A 24,654-nucleotide genomic window follows, 5' to 3' on the forward strand; every position below is an offset into this window, starting at 1 on the left:
GCTTGTTTTTAATCATAGTTTCATAAACTTAAAGGAATTCTTTCAGCTTTAACTAACATACAGGTACACCAAGGAGGACCTAAACTATCTTGACAGCAAGAAAGCAATTTAGTAAAGCTAGACTAAAGCTTTTATAATTTGCATTTTTGACAATGAGTGCACATTTCTCTTCTGTGGAGAAATAAATACTGAGGCAGTGATGAGACTGCATCGTTCCCTTCACTGTTAAACAGAAAATTTCCCAGATACTGCAATTTAATGATTGTTAATTCTAAATACTACAATCCAATTCACATCTTGAATCTGAACATCTTACAACGACACCACAAGCGATTGCTACAATAAAATAATTCTGACATAGTTCTGCTAATAGATGTCTATGTTACAAGCATTAAAAACTCAGGATTTTAATACTGGCAGCAACAACAGTCATTGAATGTAATATTGAATGCAATCCTAGCGCATAGGTTAAAAAAGATTGACTCTATTTCTAATCATAATCTTCTCTAAGACTATGCCATCCCACATGGTAGCCCACAAAGTTTTCTATGAAATGTTGAGAATCTTTTGTTTAAAAAAAAAAAACAAGATGTATTATCAGTGGAAAATGAGTATGCAAAGTGGAAATGAGATGGGGTGCCACTGCAAAGGAAATGCTGCTGTTTTAACATGTGCTAGCAGAATGTATACAACAAGGATTTTTAAAGCGCCAGCCTTAACACACAGGAATTGTTGCTTTAAAGGGACTGCAGCAAAGTTCACAAGCCCAAAATGTAACCTGCTGTAAAATTAAGCTTTTTGCAAAATGCTCTTTTGATCCTGAAAAAATGACCAAGCTTCCAAATCCAAGACTGTCACATTGTTAAAATAGCAAATACTTTGCTGTGCTTTGTCATTAAATTTGGTTCAGTTTTGCAATGTGTACAGGTATGTAATGATTTTACTCTCTCTTCCACACTATCTTTGGAACTATGCAAGATATTCACAACATCCAGTATTGGATCTTTTGTTTGGGATTTAAATGATTGAGCATTTCAGCTAGCAGTAATTTACATCAGAGCAATAATATGAGACTTCTATACTCCAACGGCAAATGTCTCCTTAGAAAGAGGGCATTTCTTTATACATGTAAGTTGCCAAACCACAAAATAATTAATTTTTATCTTGTTTTACTTAATACATGCAAAATACTTCCCAGGGCACACTGAACTGCAATAAATCATAGCTACATGGCATAGTAATCAAAACGAACAACAGCATTTCACAACTTAAAGGTGGCAGATAAAATAGATCTCTGCTGTATTTTGTTTTTCTTAGTTTTAGCTTACAATCTAAAAGTGAGAGCTAAGGAAATTAACTATGACTTGCTTTCTTCATATTGCACAGAAGCATAATAGAAAGCTATAGTGCATGCTTGTATACATGCCTGTGCTAGCATAGGGGCATATAAACAGAATTTTCATACAAGAAGAAATGTTGCTGTATTTAGAAATCAACTGTATAAAAGCTTTTCTTTACAAATATTCTCCCAACCAAAAATCAAGAAACTGCTAGGCAGTAAGTCCTCCATTCCCACAATAGTGGAATGGTTGAGCATGGATTATTCATCATCTCCACCCTCCACACTTTCCACTCCGAATTCATTTTTTGTGATTATCCCAAATCAGTACAGGACATTTTGCTGTGCACGGTTGTTGGGATTACTGTAAACAAGACAAACAGATTAACATTTGCCCCTTGTGTTCTTTCCAGCTAACTGCCACAGAAAATTGGAGCTGTACAGACTACAATTAACCTCAATATTCACATTGGAACATATACCCTTTTGTAGACAGTTTCAGTTATTCAATGATGAAGGCATATTTAAGCCATCATAAACAGAAGCGTTCAGCATATTTGATGCATAAACACAGAAGTGAGTCTGTCCTGAATATATTCCATTAAAACCAACCAAAATAACATGTACTACATTTTCCTATGAAATTTGGTGAATGAACAAGCAGTATAGACAACATATCTTGAGTTTCTATAAATATAGCTGTGATAAAAGCTGAAATATATTAAAAGCAGCTAGCATTAAGCATAAATGTCTCATTACTTGTTCAATTAGACTTGATCTTCAGTTCAACCCACACAATAACATTAGTCAGTTCACCCATGAGGGCTGAGCAGGCTAATGATCTTTCCTTGTATCTTCATCTAACAGAAATCAGCAATCCTACTTCCTTACAGGGTGATTTCAGAGCTCCTTTTCAGCTGCAGATACTGAAAAAGGAATGGTTTCTCCTTTCAGATAGGATATCTCTCTCATCCTTGTGTTAACCTAGGCCCTGGATGACTAACCCTACAGCTGACGCAAACAGATGTTTTTATTTGTTTGAACTATTAGGTCAAAGGGCTAATGAGCTAATGAAAATTCTTTAAAGAGCTATCAAATGAGGGATGATCAGCAGATTTTCAGTTCCTATTTATGTGACATATAAGAATGAAGAAAATATTCTGAGTTTACAAATCCTTTGCTTCCATCTCAGTTGATGCAGATTTAAAAATAATGAAATTCTGAAAAAGCATAATTCAGGAGATGAATCAGAAACCTACCGACCAGCTCCTGGTGCTGTAATTCCATCAGCTGTGAGTGTCTTTCTGCTCAAATGTTTTATAGCATAGCACCAAGAAGCTTTTCTTTTTCCCATAGTATTTTAATTTGTTCAAATTCTGGAGCATTTTCTGTGTAAGTATTATGTCATGTCAATATGTGTATTATACCATGTCGAAGATTTCTAGTCATGTAAACAAGTCCCTCAGTTTAATATTATAGAATAAATGCATAAAAATTACACCAGCTTCTGTTCCAGCAAGTCTGCAATATCTCTCAGGTATATTTCTCAAGTAGCAACATTTTACTTTGGAAATAAGTCAGCTAACTTTTGGAAATTTTAGTTTTTCACATATATCTAAGTGTGTAGATTTGTATAATTTTGCAGTGATGATGCTCCAATCATTTTTTATTTATTTTTTAATCTAAGAGTAAATAAACTGTTTTCATGTTTCCCTACTGAAGTAAATACGCCAGGTCCCTAGACTTGGTTACTACTCAAAAAATCCAAACTTAGCAGCTCAATTCTACACAGTGTTTATTTTCTTTTTGTCTTTTTGATAGTGGAAATCATGTATAAATCACAAACAGTACAAGTTCCTCATGTCTAGTAGTTGTCCACCTGAATGGATCAACTTTTGCGTAGAGACACTGTATTTTTAGTATAAAGTCAAGATAATATGGCAGTTAACTAATACTCTCAACTACAGTAAAGATACAAACTTTTGTAATATAAATTAATTGCCATTACAAAAAGGCAACTGTATTAACTAATACGGTACAAAAATCTGCAACTTCTATAAATATAATGAAATGCAAGAAATTAAATGAAATAATACATCACAGATTTTTGTATAGCGCATTTTGAAGAGGCAAGCTAAGATACATGTGGAATATTGTACAGCAAGAAATAATGTCAAAATGCACTGAGATTTAACTTTTTTCCATACAAATGCTAGAAGTACAAGTACAGGACACAACATGGAAGCAGTAAAATTATCAGCTCAAAGTGAGTAGACAAAAAAAGTTGCACTGACAAGTTGTAAAGCATTAAGCAGCAGACAGAAGCTTGTCAAAACCAGCTGTTGTTGGATACTGATTGATAATGTTTTCATTCTGACGGCTGAGACACTGCAGACAACTACGGCTCTGAGAAGAAGCCTGATGTGGGCACATACACATACACGCACTCACACATACACACAAAGTAATTTAACAGATGACTAAAGAACATTAAAGCACAGTATCTTTTTTAAAAAGACAGTGTTCTCTCCTTAATGAACTTGCATGGAAAGTAGAGCCCAAGTTTATTTCATCTAAATGATGAGCATGTGTGAAAAGATTAAAAAAAAAACCACACACACACAAACCAAACAAAACCAAGAAAATGCCATTGAGACTAGTCATCCAAATAAAATCTGCATTGTGCTCACAGTGCTTACATATTCTGCCATAGCCAAAGTATTCAAAACACTTTAGACAACGAAGTGTGATGTGTACTGCTATAAGTATTTTTAATACTTTCACAAAAAGATGAAGTTGTTCACAGACAGTAAAAGGGTACATATCCATTAAGTCCATCCACAACACAAAGCCACAGAACTACATTCAAAGTAAAGTTAAGCGTTGGTCTTAGCCTTAAGCATTTATGAGGTATTGTTTCAACCTGCGGTGAGGAATGATCACTATATTAGTAAGAAAAAGCATATTTAAAGTTATTTTGAAAAATAAATCACTGCTACTGTGCAGTTGGTATCCCCATAAAGAAAAAGTATTTACCATCAAAAGGTCCAGTCTAGCTGCACACTGGCACGTGCCAAAGCTGTATTCTCATTGACTAGTTGGGTGGGCCTTTTGGATGTTAGTCATGTAGCACCTTCCAACAGTGCATAGTTGGGAAATCATGACTAAAATACAAAACTCAGGAACTATGAAGTCATAGAATCCTAGAGTCATAGAATTATTTGAGTTGGAAGGAACCCTTAAAGGTTATCTAGTCCAACTCCCCTGCAATGAACAGGGAATCTACCACTAGTTCAGGTTGCTCAATTTCACCGGACCAGAAACACTAATAGTACAAATAAGTGTAGTTCCAATACTGTGATACAGTTGGGATTCCTTCAATTTTTTGTACTTTTGGTCCATAATTTCAAAATGGGAAGGAAAGAGGAAAAAATTGGAAAGAATTAATTTTTTGTCTCCTAACTAATGTTCCATGGCAAAGCAGTAAAAGCTCTGAATCCACCTCTTTGCCTTCCTTTTTGTCAAATTGCCTTCCTTCTCTGGGAGACAAGCCTCTTTCTCCTCCCCACCATTTTCTACTTGTCATTTTCCCTAATCAGGGAAGAAAATCTTGGGATGCTGTAATCTCTAAACTCATGTAAGCTAAGGCTGCACATCAGATCTATCTCCTCTGCAAATTGAAGTAAAGGAGACTCCTTAACCCACAGGATAGAAACTGATGAGCAACCAAGTTGCTTCTACAGCCGAAGAGGCTTGAACTATCATAGAGAGCTTGTCTGTGTGCTTTAAAATGAGTAATTCCAGTTTTTGGATATTTCCAAGAGTAGAAGCAATGGGGTGATTGGCCTGGCAGTAAAAAGAAAAAAAAAAACGAAGCAAGAAGAGATGCCCTTCATGCTTATGAGCAAAACTTTCTGCCTTTCTGTCACAAAGTCAAACAATGAGCTTAACAGGTTTTCCAGCTTTGTTCTGATAGTAGGAACTGAGTTAAAACAGTAACTATCAGGCCATGCATTTGGGCAAGAAATAGTTCTGAGGGAGCAATACAAGAAATCCAAGGATATGGAAAAGTAACCAAAAACCTATAAAAACATTTTGTTTAACAAGGAGCATAATTGCAAGAAATAGAGAAATGGCTTTTCCTTTAAAAGCTAATGCTTACTATTTTCTTATTCTCAAATAAACTAATAAGAAACTATAATAAACTTTAAACTTAAAAAATAAATGCTTGGAGTGGAAAGATATGTTGCCTAAAGCCTTGCAATAGGAGTTACAAGTTTCAAAACATAAGCAGGATCCATGAGGAACCACTGACACGTCACTACAGCTTGTGTACAAAGACATCCATGCACAAGGCACAACATTCAAGGTGTGCACCCGCCTGGTGATCAATCTGCACATACCCTGTTGTGATTGACTTCATGGTGAACCATGGCATATTTCTTTAAAGAATAAAATCAGTCAATAAGGTTTTAAAAGTAAAGTCATTAAAAAAAACCTGAAAATCTACAATGGGGAAAATTTGGAAAGAGGAAGTATGCACTGTGTTACTGGGACTAAATGGGATTTTTCCAAACATATTACAAATGTTGTTTCCAATGAATACTTTTTTGTCTTCTAAGTAACATGTAGCCCAGAGGAAGTTTGAAAGAACAAGTTATAATCCCTTGAAAGGAGAAGCTTATGATACAAACACTGGAAGGCCCTTCATTATGGTACCTTGGCACCATTAAAGTAACAATAGCATACTATAAATGAGTGATAAAGAAGGCAATCTTTACTTAAAATCAGTCACACTTATATCTAGTAATAAAGCCTCCACAGATGAATTAACAGAAATTTGCTTTGCTTCTCTGATAAAAAACTGCTAGTTTAGAGAACTGCTAGTTTAGCCAACTTCTGTATATTTTCTAAAAACATTGTTTCTTCTTACCACCTTTTTATGCCACCTATTCTTCAGCAATACTGTTACCTGCACACATCTGTGTACAAATTTCCCTTTAAGGGAACTTCCAGCAAAATAATGGTTCTGCCTTTGACAAGGTTATGCAGTGGCTTAAGGAGAGGAATCATGTAATACATCCACTGTGTTTTCATTTAGTAAAATTTCAGACGAATCTGTGCACTGACATAAAACAACTTAACTTTCAAGGTATCAGCAATGTTAAGGTTCTCAGTGGCTGTGCTTTCCATACTGTGGGGTCAGTAAACAAGCTAACAGACAGATTAGTCTCACAAATCTTTAAGACATGAGTTATTTTTGAAAAACAAGGTAGCAAGTAGAATGCCACCTTTACAGACTATGTTATTCTTGTGCGTGCAGAATTTCCTACCAAGGATGATGGCAAGAAAGCAACATGCAGTGTGTGCAGAACTAGTGGTAAACAAACAGGAACTCCCTATTTCAGTAGTGTAGACGACTTTACTGGAAATAGTCATGTACCTGATTCACAGAGTATTTATTTTAACAAAAGGACATTCTGCACTGTGTATGAACATCACATCACAGTCTTGATACCACACCATAAGTAATCTGTGAGCAGAATGAACAGGTACAGTGATGCCTGGAGAATCACTCTTCCCTCTTGTGTTTCACATTCTTGAAGGTTCGAAGTCTCTCTCCTCCAGCAAGTTTATTAGAAGGGAGAAGCTGTCTTTTACTGCCTCCATATCATCCAAGGAGCAGGGTTTAAGAATCCAGCGCTTTCCACGTGCAAGTGGCTCAAGTTCGAAGTATTTTTTGATCTATTAAGGAAAAACAAAAGAGATCAATGTATTAGTACTACAACCACCACACACACTCTTTCACATCTTAAAAAAATAAGAAAAAAAAACAACACACAAATTGACAAAAACAATACAGAAAAGATCAGGAGCATCATTTTTAGCATCTTATCCACAGCTGTTCTTATAATATAGGTTATATGTTGTGACCTGAAAGTGTTTTCTTTAGGGGTGAGTGACCTGTTTGCAAGCTACCATTCTACCCATACGTTTAACAGCATGGGAGGTCTGGGGAAGAATTATATCTACTTAAGGCAAAGAGCAAAGCACACAAAGCAAGTTTTCAAAAGCATAGCCTAAATAGCAAATGTAATAAAGAAATTCTAGGTTGCATTTGAACTTTAATGTTAGAGCTGCATGTTTCATAGCAAAATTCTTCCAAAATCAGTTAGTTTTTAAAATTCAGCACAGAATATTAGCACACCAATGTGATTAGAACAATAAAAAATATGTGGGACATGATGGTTTTCATTCAAAATCTTGCATGTTCCATCAGCTTTTAGCTGCTCTCTAACAATATGTAATAATGCCTATAAAGAAGGCTTTTAATTAAACTAGTAAAAAATAAAACAAGTTTTATTTCTGCAGCAAATATGCAACAAGGAGGCAAGCATTATAATGCAGTATAGAATTGCAAGTTTTGGAATGATTATATGCCTTGACAAAATACACTACAGGTGATATAAATGCCTATTAGAAAAAGAGTTTACAGGCCATTTTGGTCAGTAGATTACCTTAAGCTGTTTTCATCAGATTTTCAGCCTTTGATAGTATTTGATCCAAAAGCCTACTCATGGCTGACTAAAACAACACAAAAATAGACTAGCACAAAATAGACATTCAGTTTTTAAACCCAAAATTATACCAATATGTGCTATTGTCAGCACGCTAACAGAAATATTTAGTTCTCGCTTAAATTGCATATTCTTGTTCTGTATAATTCTTGCCAAATATCCTTAATTTTCTTCTACTGCAGACCAAGCCACAAGCATGCACATGAGCAGGAACAGGAACAGTTGCTCATAGTGTGGTAGGCAGTAGACTCCCTAGATAGTCAACTGGAGCCACACAGCATGAAGGCTCCGTGTGCAGTGGAGAAAAAACGAACTGCAGCATATCTATACAGTTCTGTCTAGTGTCTACACAACATGTCTATTTATTGAATAATGGATTATAATAGAAGAAACTATGGTTGCATCAACTCACACAAATCAGAATTCAACCGTGGCAATGTGGAAGAAGGTTTGTCATTTTTTAGTAAAGATTTCGGAGTAGAGCTTCTATTAACAAATATTAGAAAAAGTGATTTGGTTTTGAGAACTGAACTTCTGCTTCCCCTAATGAAGATATAGATGGAAACTTTTCAAATGTATTTCTAACAAAGCATAAAACTATCAGTAGTAGTCTGAAAAAAAATGTAGAAAATGAAGAGCAGTACCTGGCACTCACTGCACATCAAACAAATCAGAAAAAAATGGAGTCTGCAACAACTGTTATTTTAATATCAACTTTTTAGCATTGCTGACACAGTATCATATTAATAACTAATATCATGACATGACTGTACGTGATGAGAATATAAACAATAATCTCTACCAGTAATACATGATAATATTTCTTGCAGCTGAAGTGACACCAAATTGAATTTACTCCCATTAATATTTTAAATAGTGGCACTGATCACAGAATTCAACAAGCCAGGAAAGAAAGTTCTCTTGCCTCTCTCAGTAACAGCCTCCCTGACTGCAAAACAAGAGGAGGAAGTAAAAGGGGCACAGGAACATAACAAAGTAAGGTGTCAGCACAGCTAGTTGATGGAGCAGCCTGCTGGTGTTAAGCTGACAAATATGGTTGAGTAACTTGAGATGTTTCGGACCCAAAACCCCAAGGATGTCTACCACACCCCCTCTACTGGAAAACAATTGCTATCAGCTCCTTGAGCTCGATGAACTCTGTCTGCAATGTTATTTACATATGCTTTTTAACTTAGGCTGTGCCATACGAGGAAATGATTAGGAAAAGGTTATTATGTTTAATGAGATTACTTGGATTTAAAAGCATTAAATATGTAGGAACACATACAAAAGGAAATGATGGCAGTAAGTAGGCTTGCCCTGAGTCTTGTGCATTTGTGAGCAAATACAACATTGCTCCCCAAGGCAGTCTTTAGCCAAGAAAAACACAAGGACTTCAAGTCATATTTCAGTGCCTGCAGACTTCAAGATCTAATTTCTATTTCAGTACTCAAACAGTATCAATTGATTTAATAAGACAAATTTTCCAGAAACATTTTTATTTGGATGCCCAAAGATGACTAAGATATATTTTTTAATATTTCTTGGTGTGTAATCAAGGTGTAACAAAATCATCAATGTGCTGTCATCGTTTTACACAGCTAAGGAACAGTTCACAGTCTCTGCATTAGTAAGTCTGAATGAATACTGAAATTAAAATACTCATTAAGTGGAGGTTTGAAAACAGCATAAAAACACAACTCCTTGCAATCAGAAAAATATCAACCATTTTCTTCACATCTACAGAGAAAAATCTAATGCAAAATCAGAAAAAATAACAAGTAATAACTAACTAAACCAGAATTAGCACAGAAGTGATCTTCTACAAGCTAAGAGACACTTTGTAGTATGTTACTCTATTTCATCACTTGCAGGCTTCTACTATTTTGAAAGTCCCAGAAATAAGTTTGCAGGCACAAATATTTTCACCTGCAATGTACTACAATTTCTCCCATCAATCAGTTCTAATAACAAGTTGTTTTCAGACTTGAGTCCTTTGTTACATATAAGAGATAAAACAACACAAAAATAGACTGGCATAATCAGATGCCTGCTGCTGTTTATGCAGTTGAGTTCTGAGAGCACTAGCATGCTCTCAGCATTCCATCCACTTTCTTTTCACTGCTCTGTAGCTGCTTTTGGCCTGGCCATCATATATACTTGTCCTCTGCCAGATTTCCTATGAGGAGGTACATTAATCATTAAAGTATCTAAAGGAAGTTGAAATCCTCTGACTACATACCTTGGTAGCCCCTTCCTAACAAGGTAAGCACCAGTAAACTATTTTACAGCTCCTAGAAGTGCACAAGTATGAAGGAGGGCAGCTATTAAGAGGAGCTCTTTTGTCTTGCTCTCTTGCATAACTGATGAAAAGCGTTCTGCCTACTCATGGATGCTGAAGCAAAATATTAAGACTCAAAAATGCTTCAGATGTCTGACACATCAGACATACATTTACATACTCACTTTGCATTTGTGTTTACTGAGACTGCTGAATTTTTAAGACATAACCTTAGAAGAAAATATAATCAATTAAATCCACATCATTTCAAGACTTCTTTACTACTATTTAACAGGATTTCACTGTATGTCTTGACTCCATATGAGGGCCTTGTTTTATAGAGAAGCTAACATTGCATTTATGCCACATTCTGAAGTAAAAAAAAATCTAACAATACACTTTTGCAATTATTCCTACTCCTCCCACACCCCACTTTCTGAAGTCCTGTTCTGTTGGCACAGTACATTAAGCATATGGTTATCAAATGTTGCTTAACCTATATGCTGCAAAAGTCAAGACATAATAAAAGAATTGATGCCCAGAACCTCAGCTGGGGTAAATTAGCACAGCAGCATGGAACTGATGTTACCAAGTTGATCTACGTAAACTGATTTACCAGTCCTGGCTGAAAGCTTTTATATATGGTACTACTGAACCTCATCTAGCTGGTTTGCAGCACAAGAGATTCAGGAAAACTTACATACTGTAAGAACACGTGAATACAGAGTCATTTCTGTCTTTCAAGATGAAAAAAAGCTGCTTCAATACATTGTTTTTCATCTGAATTAAAAAATCTAATATCAAAGTTCGTCAACACAAAAAGACTTCAATACACTCTAATTTGCTGAAAAGAAGTTCAAGATGCCAGCAATTGTTTACTTTACCAGGCTGTATTTGGATAATTTAAGAATAAAATATTTTTCATCCACTATGCTACAAATTGTAGTAACAATCACACATTAAATCTAATCAAAAGCTGCACAGTCATGTCAGTTTCCTTACTAGTCTGATTTTTTCTAAGTCTTTGACAGGATTAGGCAAGTATTTCTGCTTTGTTGAAGGTATAAATTAAACTAAAATTACCTAACCTGCTGAATCCATATATTAACTACAAGGAATGTTTTATCCCAAATCCCCACAGATAAGAAATGCAACAATAATGGGAGATGGGACCTTCCCATATTGACACTGCAAATGTTTCACTGGCCAGCGATGCTCAGATTACATTCACAAACATCACAAAAATCTGCTTTTTGGGGCAACTGTTTAGAAAACCCACAAGAGAGAGGTAATTTTGAGCACTGAGCCCATGAACAACAGAAGAGCTGCTTGTAACAGTGACCAAAGCAGGCTCAAATTCAGTATCTTTGGAGAAGAGAAAAAGCCATAAAAGTCCATCACATAGCATTAAGTTTTAAAAAGGGAAACTACATAAAATGAATAACTTAAAGAAAATCAACTGTGCAGCTAAAAAGGTAAAATGTTTGCAGGTGGCACAGAAAAAAAACATCCATAATTAGAGGCTCAGAGTATATTTATAATGCTACAGAAGACTTTGAAAGAAACAAAAAAAGCTTTCAACAGTTGCAATAAGGAAAAGGATAGTATTAGAGGTAAAAGAAGTTATGTCTAAAGAAGGAAAATAGAAAACAAAAGAAAGGAAATTCTTGCAAATTAAATAGAAACCACAAATGTTGACCTACTAACCATAGAGTGCAACCCATGGCTTAAATCACCACTGATGCTAAAAAGTGTATTGAAATCTACTCTAGTTTATGTTACTGTGCTGGACTGCAAGCTGCAGTCTCTTCTGCTGCTACACATGCTTTTCTACTGATCATGTTCTCAATATGCAGTGATTTATAAGAGTGAGTGGAAGGATATTTAGCCACTTTATCTTAAATTAACTAGTTCAATCCACTGCTGAACAAGTGAACAGTTGCATGCCTTTCCCTAAAAATCTGCTGGTTACTTCTTTATCACTTCTTTATCTGACACCTCACTTGGTGAAAAAAAAGCCTCCTGTCTGACCAGAACAGCTGCTCAAGCCTGCACAACTGTTAGAAGTTTCATACGTTTATTCTTCTTATTGAGACACTCCATATCCTCCTATAATGATACTTCATGCGTGACTATTTGTATGCTTCTTCAGAAAAGTGATCTCATCCATGTCTAAAGGGATCCTTGTAATGCACCCGTGTCTCATACTCCTCCTAAAACACCCATACCTCATCTTTATTGACTCCACATGGTACTTCTTACCCAGCAGGGACAAGAAGAAAAGTTCCTCAGCTGATGGGAAGAGATGGGGATGCTGCTGGGGACAGCAGGACCAGGAACAGCCCTGGTCAGCAACTCATGCATGGAACTATTTCCAGAAAGGCCAATTTGAGGTTAAAAACACTACCAACCATCAAAACGTTCTTAAAACCCTAGTTCCTTGAAGTTACATATTTTATTGCCAGCTGAGCTGTGCCACTGAACACGAGGTCTCTAAGTGCAACATCAAACATTTGCAATAAATCAATTAAATGCATACCATGATGACCAGAACCATGCCACTGAACCTCTTTTACTGATAGACTGATTGATTGATTGATGTCTGCTGAAGTATGACCTGCTGAAGCAAAAGCAAAACACAAGTCTAGTTTCTCCAGCATGTCTCTGGCAGCAGGATAAGCAGATTATCCAGACAAGATTTCAACAGAAGCACAAGACTTTTTGTTCAGCTCCTCACAGGTAATGGTAGATGCTTTAGAAATCAGCATTTCTGAATTGTACAGCTTTCCAAACTTTTAAATTCTGATTCTTGCAAAAGATTATCTGAAACACTTCCAACTGTGCTTTGTACTTAGTTTTATAATACACGTGGTGGATATTTTGTCTCATGAGTCTTTACAAAGAGGAATAGTTTCTTACACAGATATTTCACAAAATAATTTACACTGTGGCTTGTGGAACAGGTGCCCTTTTTCATTCTTGTAATACTGAGTGGCCACAAGACATCACCCTTTTTAGATTATAAGTAACAGCTTAAAGAAATGTGTTTCAGAGAAGATTCCTAACTGTTCTGAATGAAGAAATAGGCTCTCTGGCAAGTCAGCACAGACATGCTGTTCCAAACAGAGAGCAAGCAGTCCTGGCAAATGTAAGTGTGAGACAGAGGAAAGGAGAGCAAGTTAGAGAGCTGGAAGAAACATACAGTGGGGTGCTTACTGTAAAATACAAAATATTGTGTAATTTATCAGGATGGAGAGAGTGGAGGACTTTAAACATGTAAGTGTTTGGGTTTTTTTGTACAGGTACATATAGTTATGTTAGGATAGATCTATGACTATAAGACAGATAATGACAGAAAACTGCTGGATGTTCAACGGCACTACCGAGGCTTGCATAAGGCACTGTATTTAGATGAAAGCAAAGATAGGCTTTGAGTGGCTGCTAGCACCTATCTGCTCTTTTTCATGCAATTCTTTACCATGCAAAAGGATACACCTGTACTTTGTCTTCCATGTTTTATTCACCCAACATATTCTTTTTATCTAATAATGTATTTTTCATATACCTGGAAAACATACAGACAACATGAGGATGGTAGTAGTAGTACACCTATGCAGAGAAAACCAGACTTCCAGATGAAGATTCATACAAACAGTACGGGGCTGGACAACAAATTTCCAATCCCAAAGCGAGCAACACAGAAGCTATTCCTAAGTGATGAGTGAAACCACAAGAACAGAGGAAGTGGTGTTTAAAAAAAAAAAAAAAAAAAGTGCAAAGAAAGCACAGAAGAATAAGAATTAAGTGCCCACACCTTTAAGTCTTAAATTTAGTACAAAGAAATAAAGTGAAGCAGAAATCAAAAATCAGATTCTCATATATAATATTAAACTGCAATTTTTCTGTATTGGACTGCACATTTTTACCTCATCACTAATCCTGCAGGTCACTGCTCCTACTCATTCCTCAGCTATCTGTTCTTATCCAAACTAATTTGGGTTGCAGCAGATAGTGGCAGATGCATGCTTGTACAATGCCTTGCTTTAGTGGAGATGCAGCATCAGTTCTTTTTACCAAGAAATCTCACTTAGAGTGTTAGAATACAAAATCTTTAAGAATAAAGCTGAAAATTATCACTGATTAAAGTGCAGGACATCTAAATATCACATTTTTCCTGCATATTACAAAGAGACAGAAATGTTCATTTTCTGTAAGTTAGAACAAATTTGTATACAAGTATATTCTTAGCATATCCAAACATATTCTTAAGATATTCTAGAATAACTGATTGAATTTAGATAATTTTCAACTTAGAATAATTTGTTTAAATTTTAATCAGTGCCCAAATCAGTTCAAAAAATAGGGCATATACAAAAATAATTTTATAATAAACCTATTAAAACCTTTTACTACATATTACCATTTCTTTACCCTCTAACTTTACAGCTTTTTAAATTACATTTTGGTTAAATTACTTAAAAAACACAAATAGCTAGTGAAGATTCCACACATAGGACCTTTTGAGCAGATATCCATGAGTCTTTCACAGTTTTATCTCTTTTATTGTTTGTTTTAAAGACTGTAAATATTCACTGTTTACTTCAGACTATAATATTAAGAACACAGTATTCTGATTTCAGCTGCAAAATATGTTATCTTTAAATACAGATTGTGGCTTTGCTACTAACAAACCCTGAGCCACAGTACACCTGGTTTTAGCAAAAATGAAAACAAAAAAAATCTTTTATCTGTGGTGCTGAATGTCAAAATAACCTTTAGAATAATCAAAAGTCCAAGTATTAATTCTTATAAAGACATTCCTTCTGCAAATAGCATGTTTTCTGTTCAGATAACAGTTAAACAGTATTTTCTGCAGAAGTGCATATGTGATGATTCATTTGTGTGTGCCTGAACATGTACATACATCTCGTACTTGAATAAATAACATCTGTATTCTGTGCCCACGTTTGCAAAGCTTCACAACACTGTATGGACACGTATTCTTGTGTCAATAGTGAGGGGCAGTTTCCAAGGGCTTTGTGGTTGGTTCCTCACATTTACACTGCTGAGAGCATTCCAAGCCAACAGGCAGTGAGAACACAAAGAAAAGCCATTTATTCAGCAGTAGCTGTGGTTCTACAGTATGGGCTAACGCACCTAAGATTAGTGGTCGTGCCTATCACACTCATTCTGTGGGTACAGAGCAGAGTGAATAAAAGTGGATGGTTTCACCCTCCCTTCAGGTCCTCTGCGGGGAGATTTTGTTATGCAGTCTGTATGGCAACCACCTGGCTGCAATTAACTATTTCTAATCCAAATCAGAAACAGCAAAATAAATAAATTTTGGAAGCAAGCCACCGCTCTAAGCGAGGTATTCCAGCTACTCCAGATTTATCTCCATTTCTTGATAAAAAATAACTTTCCACCTAGAAATGTGGCAGAACACCTTCAAGCCCTAAACAGGACATTGCCTAAGTGAAGCCTTTCACAGCTTTCAGATTCTCTCATAAAGCACATGGATACAAAATGTCAGGGATATATATAGAGAACAGACGTGTGCAAAACAATTCACCACCACCTCTAAAGTGTTAGTAAATGCACAAAGAATCATAAAGAGGGCAAAAAGGGAGTTCATTGCACTGAGAGAAGATGTTTTTTAACCAGATAATGGAGGTTTTTCCAGTGCTGGGGGGCAACAGCAAACAACTGCAGAGATGACTACTGGAAAAGCTGGGGGTGACTGGAAGGATTTTGAGAAGATGGTGAACACAGTGAGATGCTGTAGAACTTTACGGGTTTCCAGCTTCCTTCTGGCTTTCAAAATTTCAGGTAACAGGTTAGAATCAATCTTTTTGGAGCCTTAGTCCTTCCACTGCCGTAGATTGTAGTAGATAGCTCTGTTTGAGAAGTCTTACAGTAAAAAGGTTCCATGGGAAGGGACAAACAAAAGATTAATATAAATAAATATTCCTCACCAACTGCATCAAGATATCACTTGCCCTACCTTATCCTGAGCCACACTTTGAGAAAAAAGATGAAATAGTAGGCTGTAGACTGAGAGTTTCACAAACATAAAAGAAAGTTACACTGAAACCACACTGCTCTCCAACAAATGTGCAAATTTTAGGACAGACGAACAGCATCCATAAAACTTACGGTCCCTCTGAACAAGGTCTACTGATAATAATACTGATGATGCTCAAATAAGAATCTATTGTGATGAAGTGAATTACATATAGACATAGATATAAAACAAACTTTTAAGGAGACAAAGATTAAAAAAGATTAACACAAGTTGATTAAAATATCTTCACACATGAGATTTTTCTAAGAACTTTTTCTTTCATTCCCCTGACAAAATAACTTACCTATTCAAAATTGTGATCTAATTAATGTACAATCATTTCTTTAGACTTTGGGTTGTTGATGCTCCCTACGCAAAAATCTCAAACCTGCACATTTACAATTGCTATTTGAATTTTCTTTACACTAGAAATCACCATGTAATAAGTTTGCTGACCACTTGTGGCAATGTAAAAGCTTGTAGTGTATTCTTGAAATTGGCACTATTTATCCAGTATTACTTAATAAAGAACAATTAAATAATACAGCTAAAAAAAAACGTAACTAAGCACTTCATACAAACCAAGAAAGGTTCTGTACATTGAAGTTAATGAGTTTAAATCCCAAATTCACATATATGAAACAACCAATTATCCTGTCTGAAACACAGCCTTGTAAAACTCTCAGTTACTTGTAAAACGGTCTGCTACACACGAGTAAGATGTTGTTTAAATGACTTGTTTGACTAGACGCATTCACCATGAAATTGATTCTTTTAAAGCATTATTTTTTAAACTTCATAGAAGTTAACTGCATAAACTGAAAAAAAAATCTGGCATTATAAAGCATTGTTTTCAGTATTCAGTATTGGGTTAGTACTTTATGAGGTTGAGGGTTTCTTGAATGAGAAACTAATGAAGAATAAATAGTCATTTGTAGGGAGGTAATTGAAAGGTTTAATATGATTGAACTATTCTGCCATTTCTGTTCTAAAATATATGGTATAGGACCTAGCGTTATTCCACCACAGCCTGTGCAGTTCCAAAGTAGCACAACAGGTAGAACACCTTTCAGCTACAAGCACCAAAAATAATTTTTCTGAGACTAGCACTATATTGTGGCTTTACACCTGACACTTCAAGCTAATTACATATTTTTTTAATGTCATTTAGGCAGTGGGTGGCATGAAAAGGGGGTAACTTGCAACAGACGACTGAATATTCCTCCATCTCCAGCTCAGGAAGTCAGTTGCTCAACTTTACTGGGATCTAGATTTCAAAGAAAAATAAGTATCTATTGCAGTGAACTCTTGGAATTGAATATATAGAAAATCACTGCTAAAAATACATTCTTTGGTAGCACTTTAGATTTGAATGTTTAGCATGATCATATAAATACAGACAGACATAACTGAGCCATAATAACTGAACAGAGTAGAATTTTTTAAGTAACACCTTATGTTTGCTCCCATCCTCCCAAAATTTTACTATTGACTTATAGTGAATTAATATACTAGTGATATGTTTCTAATAGTTCACAGATGCTTAAGTAACTTAAAACTAAAAAGCAAAGTCTATTTGGTACTAGTTGAAATTTAGTATCTTGCTAATGGAATATTTTCAATTGTTCTCTCAAAAAAAAGTGGCCTCATTACGAGATAAAGCAGTAAGAACAGCTTAAAAAAAAATCAGTGTAACAAATAAAGTGTTTTGTACATCAGCCCAGAAAAGCTGGAAAAGATACTATGCTGCCCATTGAAAAGCAGTTTTGGAGAAGAATCAAATCCTCAGACTTTGAATGAGCTGCACATTGTATAGCAGTTTACTCAACATCCACTGAAGGCTGCCACCAGCCATGCTGTTTTATAAGCCAAGTTGTAGACAGATTAATAGAAAGGACAGTGTCATCAACACGTCAGTCAGACCACAGGCAGTGTAGAAGGAATTGGAGAGGGAAAGTAAAGAGAGGTGTGAAGACACTGACTACATAACATGACTTAGATGACATACAAATGATGAAACATACTGCTTCTGAGGATGTCTGATCCATCACAGTAAAAAATATTTTTTCCTTTCAAAAATATTGAAAGGAAAAAAAATCAAGTCCAGCTTCAACATCAGTTTCATGCTTGCCAACTAGTAAGTATGAATCTGCAGGTGGACAGTATTCACAAAGTCACAGTGAAACAGTGACAATTTTCACACAAAACAAAAATGGTTCATTTGTTCCCTTGGTAGGAGTTAAAATGCATTAACAGCAGCTAGTAGAAAATATATAAATGAAGTCAACCGAGTTTAGATTAAAAACAAGTGTGGGACAAAAAACTGCAGCTGAATGCTGTCAAAAACTCTAGAGGCTGATGGGCTGATTGGATCTATAACTTTGGATCTGTTCTTGGAGGAGGTGAGACAGCAGTTCTGATTATTTTATATAAAACACATACAATAGCATAATAAATCTAGTAGGATTTATATAATCCGTTTATATTAAAGATAACATGTAAACTTCATAAATTTTACCAGAAGTATCAGTTAAAACATGAAGATCCTTTCACTCTAGCCTTGTCTATGTTTACAGATACCCTATATAAAGATAAAAAGCCAAAGTAATTATTTCCTAAGATATATTGCTCTGCTAGTATAGCCTGTACACTTACAACTCACATATTGAACAGTCCCATTTCTGTGAACACATTCAACCATTCACTTTGCACAAGGAATTTTCTAACCTAATGTGTAAACATAACCAGTTCAGTTAAGTTATTTGATTTTCCTTTTTCTCCAGATAATGTTTTGAAACATGACAGTTAGAGGAAGGTAACTGAGTAACCACCCCACTGGTGTTTGTACACAAATACTGTGGAGGACATTCAACTTGTTAATTTCTATTTTCCTTTCATTACTACAGAGATGGCAGTAAGATTAATTGCAACTATGTATTTTATGAATGCTTGATACTACAGCATAATAAAGATGTAGGATTGCACTTAATCCATACTGCATACATCTAACTACCCACGTTAGTCCTCAGACAAGAACATCTCAATTTCTATTATATATAAAGGAAAAGTGACATCATTATTGAAATGGCTGCACAAAAAAATGTCTATCTGAAGCAAGAGGAGAAATGTAGGGAAGCATCTTGCTAATATCATATCCAACAATATTTACTCTCATTAAGACTCAAAACCTTGATGTGTTATAGAGAAGTAAAAGCACTTGTTCAAGTAATTCTCTTTCACAAAAAGTTTATCTATCTATCACAAATCCCAACTGGTAGGATATGCATGCATCCACTCCAACAAAAACCCATTTTATAGGAAGATTAAAATATCTGTGTTCTTATACTTTGATGTTTGCACATACGTGTGCACAGTAGCCTCAAATTCATTTGCAATCACACATTTGTGGAAATCGAATGGTAAGTACAAGTGAGAAATTGCATGGATAAGTGAGGAGAAGGAAAACAGGGTGAAACAGGAAATGATTATTCCCAGTCTGCTGAAAATAATAAAATTGGAATGTGCACAATTCAAAAAGCTTTCAGATTCCTTCATATAAGTATTCTTTGTGAATGAATAGTACTATTTAATTTAATCACTAATTGCCCATTCAAACATATCTTAAGTCTATTTTTCTTTTACTGGTAGAAACAGCTACTGTTCAGACCTTTCCACAGTGCACTGGGCTTGGCCGCATGCTACTAACCTCACAACAGGCACTCTTCCAAAACCAGAGAGGAGAGAAGAGACAACACTGCATCTCCCAGCCAACAGTGATTTATGGAATTGATTTTATTTTTTAAACACTACAGACTGCAAGACACTGAAATACCACAGTGCTATAGGTTGTGCTTGTATCTGATACAGATAAAGCTGGAATACTTTGAAATCTGGTTTCTACTTCAGACTGGAATATTTTGAACCAGGAAATTGTGGGGAGAAAAATTAGTACAGAAGAAGAAAAAAAAGAAAACACTTTCTGCACAATTGCTAGCATTAATATATTTTAAGAGCATGATCTAGGCCACTTTCCTGCAGAAGGAAGTTTGTGCAAAGAAGTGGAGGTCAAGCCTAGAGTGATACGGTTCACTGAATGACCAAATAGAGGTTTACATATTTCCTTTATGGCTGCTGGCACTGGTTTCGGCCTAGAAGCCTCTAATGAACAAAGAGAGCTCTGATCCCTTCTGGAACCATTCATATGTGATTAAGATCCAACAATACAGCACTTTGATCCACTGGGCTACAGAAGGATTGGATGTTTCCTGAAGGAGTCATTTCGGGTTAAAGTGGAGAAGAAGAAAAGACGATGGGAATTTTCCTGATCAGGTCAGTCTGAGACCGCGCTTTTCTCACATCTAATGCGCATTGTACTCTTCTGAAGCTTTGGAAAGATGACAGGTGACTGAGGTAGGAAAAGAAGGGAGAACTGTGGAGACAATGTCTTAAATTTAAATATCAACAAATACAAATAATAAATTTGCTTTTCGAAGATGGCTTGAGATCTACTTTCAAGAGAAGTAAACTGAGTTAGTTGCTGCAAACTATACTTCAACAAGTGAGAATTATCATTGTAGGAAGTTGGATACCATCTTCCACAGGTATGTTTGAAAAGGTTGCAGCATCATAGTCACAAATATACACTCTTCCTTACTCTGATATAGCTGAAAACAGCCGGAGAGGTAGGGGCAGGTCTATTAAAAAATCTGAAAGAATGAACACCTGGTTCCTTGAAAGTAATCTTTCTATCTTGACACCAATGTACTTCACATAACCCAAGAGAATTAAAGACCTGTTTGAAGTTAGAAGAGCATGTACATGACACACCATTTGCAGGAGTATTTACTTTTTTCATCAGGCGTCAGTATTAAGCACAGGTGATGGATTCAGATCCACAGGAATAAACAGAGGCTGGAATGTCTAGACTACCAGGAAAGCATAACACAGGTGTGACAGCTCTCCCCAGCTATCGCATTCCAACATTTTCAGTATAAACTAAGTAACTTCCATCATCTGTTGATATAAAAGCAGAAGAGGGAAAACATATTTGGCTTTGTCTACTACAAATGTCTGCTCTTAACAATTTATTTTGGAAGCTAACTCTTCTTTTCATATTTGGGTTGGATGCTTCCAACTCCACCTGGGGATGGTTCAGCTCTCTGGCTATCCAGCAAAACTGTGTTCATTTCAGAAAGCATATTAAACCTCTGTTAATGTTTTAGCCAGGCTGGTCATATTTTAATGCTTTCTATATGACTGTCCTACCAGACAGCAGGTGATTTTCTTCTCAGAAGAAAACAGTATTGGTCATATAGACTTTAATATCTTGGACTCCTTGCCAGAGTGTTCATACTATGATTTCTCACATCCAAATGAAGAAAAAATTGCTATCTTTCCTCAGCTGATTCTAAATCAGCAACACTGAATCAGCCTGGCAGCCAATTACCAACAAAAGTCAGCATGAAAGCGCAGGGAATCTACATGGTGGCAACGCCAAAACTAAAATCCCATCAGCATTTGTCATAACAGGGAGCTTGGTACAATAAAGTACAATAAAGAGCACACACTGTACACTACTCAATTTTATAGAGGTCCAATTTCAAATGTATATTAAACAAATCTTGGACTATTGCATTTCTGTATGCAAACAAAGCAATTAAAACGTTCCTTAAAATTTCTTGAGGCAGGACCACAGTTACAACACATGAAACAAGCATTTTGCGTTAGTATGTTAATTTAGCATTGATAAGCAGGTTTCCACCAATTCTGAAAAAAACACAGTTTAAGAGAAAGATGAGACTTGCTTTGGAAAACTTAACTGCAGCTTTATGCTTAAACTGTTTCTCTGAGTACTGCTTCCAACTATGGTAACTATATGAGTTAAAATCAGTTTCAAAACAGCATAACTATTCCAGCTCTTGAATATCTTTCACACTGTAGATGATTTATAAGACAACAATATCAGAATCATCTACTAAATTTCAGTGTCAGCAGCACGATAGCGTGCCTTCTGAAATGTCATTGCTTTTTTATTTTTTGTTTTTCACCACAGTCATAACAGCTTTGTCATTCTGTATGATTAAACTGTGGTTTTGCTGAAAGTTGGAGCCTAGTCACACTTTATTACTTCCAACAATTACTTCATCAGCATAATCCACCATTTAGAAAAATAATTTTAAATTAATGGTTTTGAAAACAAAGCAAAAAGCACAAGAAATTCAGCACATACCTGTGCTTCACAAGCCACTTCCCAAAAATCTGTTTATTCCAACATGTACTACAGTTTTATTCAAATAAATAAAAAGATATTTTGTGTTGATTTATTTTAAAATATACTTATGCCAGAAATGTAAAGCATATTTCTTAGACTGAATTTTTGGCTATGTAAAATCACTGATATTTCTACAGCAGAAGTATTAACATAATCAAAAGATTATATGGAAGTGATATAAATACACTTTACCTAATTTGCAATTAAGTTACAAAAAGTTTTATTACCTCATCACACATCTATAGTATCATCATCAGTGGAAAGCTTCTCAGTAAAATCTTCCTCAGTAACTAATGTATGAATATTGCTACTGTGATTTCACCTGTTTAGCAAAATATAGTAAATCTCAAATTGATCATTTAATTTTCATTAACTGATCAAAAATTTATTACAACACTTCTGCTATTAAAAATCCATGTAACAGAGACAATTTAACAAATCCATTAGACCAGCACAAATACAATGTTTTTTGAAACTGTGGAATCATAGACAAGAAATTATTCCCTCTGGACTAACTAACAATGGGTTGTTCTCTAGGACTGATTTGCAAGTACACAGATGGGAAAGAGTCTGGACGGCAGCACTCTCCCATGACATTTATGATGTTGCAGTTCATTAAGTACTCTATGGTACTACTGCTAAGAGCACAACACGCTCTGGCAAAGCCAATCTCCTCAGTGGACTCTAGTGCTCAGCTGATCAGATAAAGCCCTGCTGTTATTGACCCTGTTTACAATTAACAACAAAGTCACAGATTTTAAAGGCAGGTCAGCAGTTGGGCCAGCTGCTAGCTACTTGCAACCTGCAAGAGGAACCTGGCACCTAAGTGACACCTGTGCTTTTGGCACTCATTCTACCTCCACGCACATGCTTGATAGAGTGCTAGGGTGTGGCTCTACATCAGCACATCTAGGAGGACTCCATTTTTTTCAGAACTGTCTGTACTGTAAAAACACTCTGCAATCAATCAATTTAAAATAAAGCCATTATATTCTCAGTTTTGGAGAGTCTGTTTTGTTCTGTCCCAGTGACCAAGAAAACAATCTTTCATTATTAGCTTTCAAAGAAAAAGATGAACTTAAGATTTTGTGGCCGCATATCATGATGCTGTATTGCATCTGTACAGTTACACCTGGTTTCTTGATCAGGTTTTCCCAGAAAGCCTTGCTGCTTCCCTCCTGACTTACGTTCAAAGTCAGTGGTGAAGGATCACCCTCTTTGCTTTCACCAGCCAGGTGGAGAAAAAGGGGCAAATTTTCTCTGTATTTGTTGGCCAGGAGATGTCAGCTCCATTTGCTATTAAAACTTTACTGCACCATTAAAATCATCCACAAAGGTAAATATTACAGGGTTGAGCCATCACAATGCATGGTGACTGGACATCCAGTTGTAGGTACGCTTTGAAAAGAAGACAGGTTCATGCACAGGAAATGTAAGGGAAAAGAACTAAAGGGACTACATTGTGTTTGTTTGTTTTTCATTTTTCTCTCTTCACAATACTCAGCTTAAAATAGAGGCCAAAGATGGCAGGAACAGGAGAAATAAATGGTGAAGAATGGTGGAAATAGGCAGTAATATATATATATATATATATATTATATATAATGTATATGTCCATTAGGAACATACTAAGACAGAGGGAAAGACACAGAACTCAAAGCAGAAAACATCTGGATCATGATTAGTTTTCTTTACTGTTATTTGCAAAAGACTGATAACAGGTGGTGTTACAAATGAACTGCATCTTCCTTTAAAACTATTCTTGCACCTCCACTCCTTTCTGGTGGTTTCAGGAGCCACTTGAAAGGCCTCATTCCATAATATCTATGTTTTGAGACACAATCCAGATGTGCAAAAAATTTTTTTCTGCAGATTGTACTGAAGTGTTAATACAATGCCATACTACTCTATGTCTTTCAGACCCACCTTAATCTGAAAAAGCTTCAAAGTGAACACAGATATTATTCATTCTAGTCAAGAATATTGCTACCAATTGCATGTCACTATATTATTCATTCTAGTTCAACAATACCACTACCAATTACAAATCAACATCATGACAACCCCTGAGAACATGGTTAACAAAGCCATATGGTAACATTTACCATTGTCATACCCTTT

At 35.7% G+C, this 24,654-nt stretch overlaps 1 protein-coding gene across 1 annotated transcript in view; it reads right to left on the minus strand.

Moving 5' to 3' along the window:
• Positions 1-3,117: 3,117 nt before the first annotated feature.
• Positions 3,118-24,654, minus strand: part of ARL15 (ADP ribosylation factor like GTPase 15) — a 212,386-nt gene continuing 190,849 nt past the window's right edge. Inside the window, exon 7 of the mRNA XM_031557241.1 lies at positions 3,118-7,084. Within this exon, the coding sequence (XP_031413101.1) occupies positions 6,932-7,084 (153 nt within the window). The 3' untranslated portion in view covers positions 3,118-6,931. The remainder of the gene's footprint in view (positions 7,085-24,654) is intronic.

Source organism: Meleagris gallopavo, chromosome Z (assembly GCF_000146605.3).
Source record: "Meleagris gallopavo isolate NT-WF06-2002-E0010 breed Aviagen turkey brand Nicholas breeding stock chromosome Z, Turkey_5.1, whole genome shotgun sequence".
Taxonomy (NCBI): domain Eukaryota; kingdom Metazoa; phylum Chordata; class Aves; order Galliformes; family Phasianidae; genus Meleagris; species Meleagris gallopavo.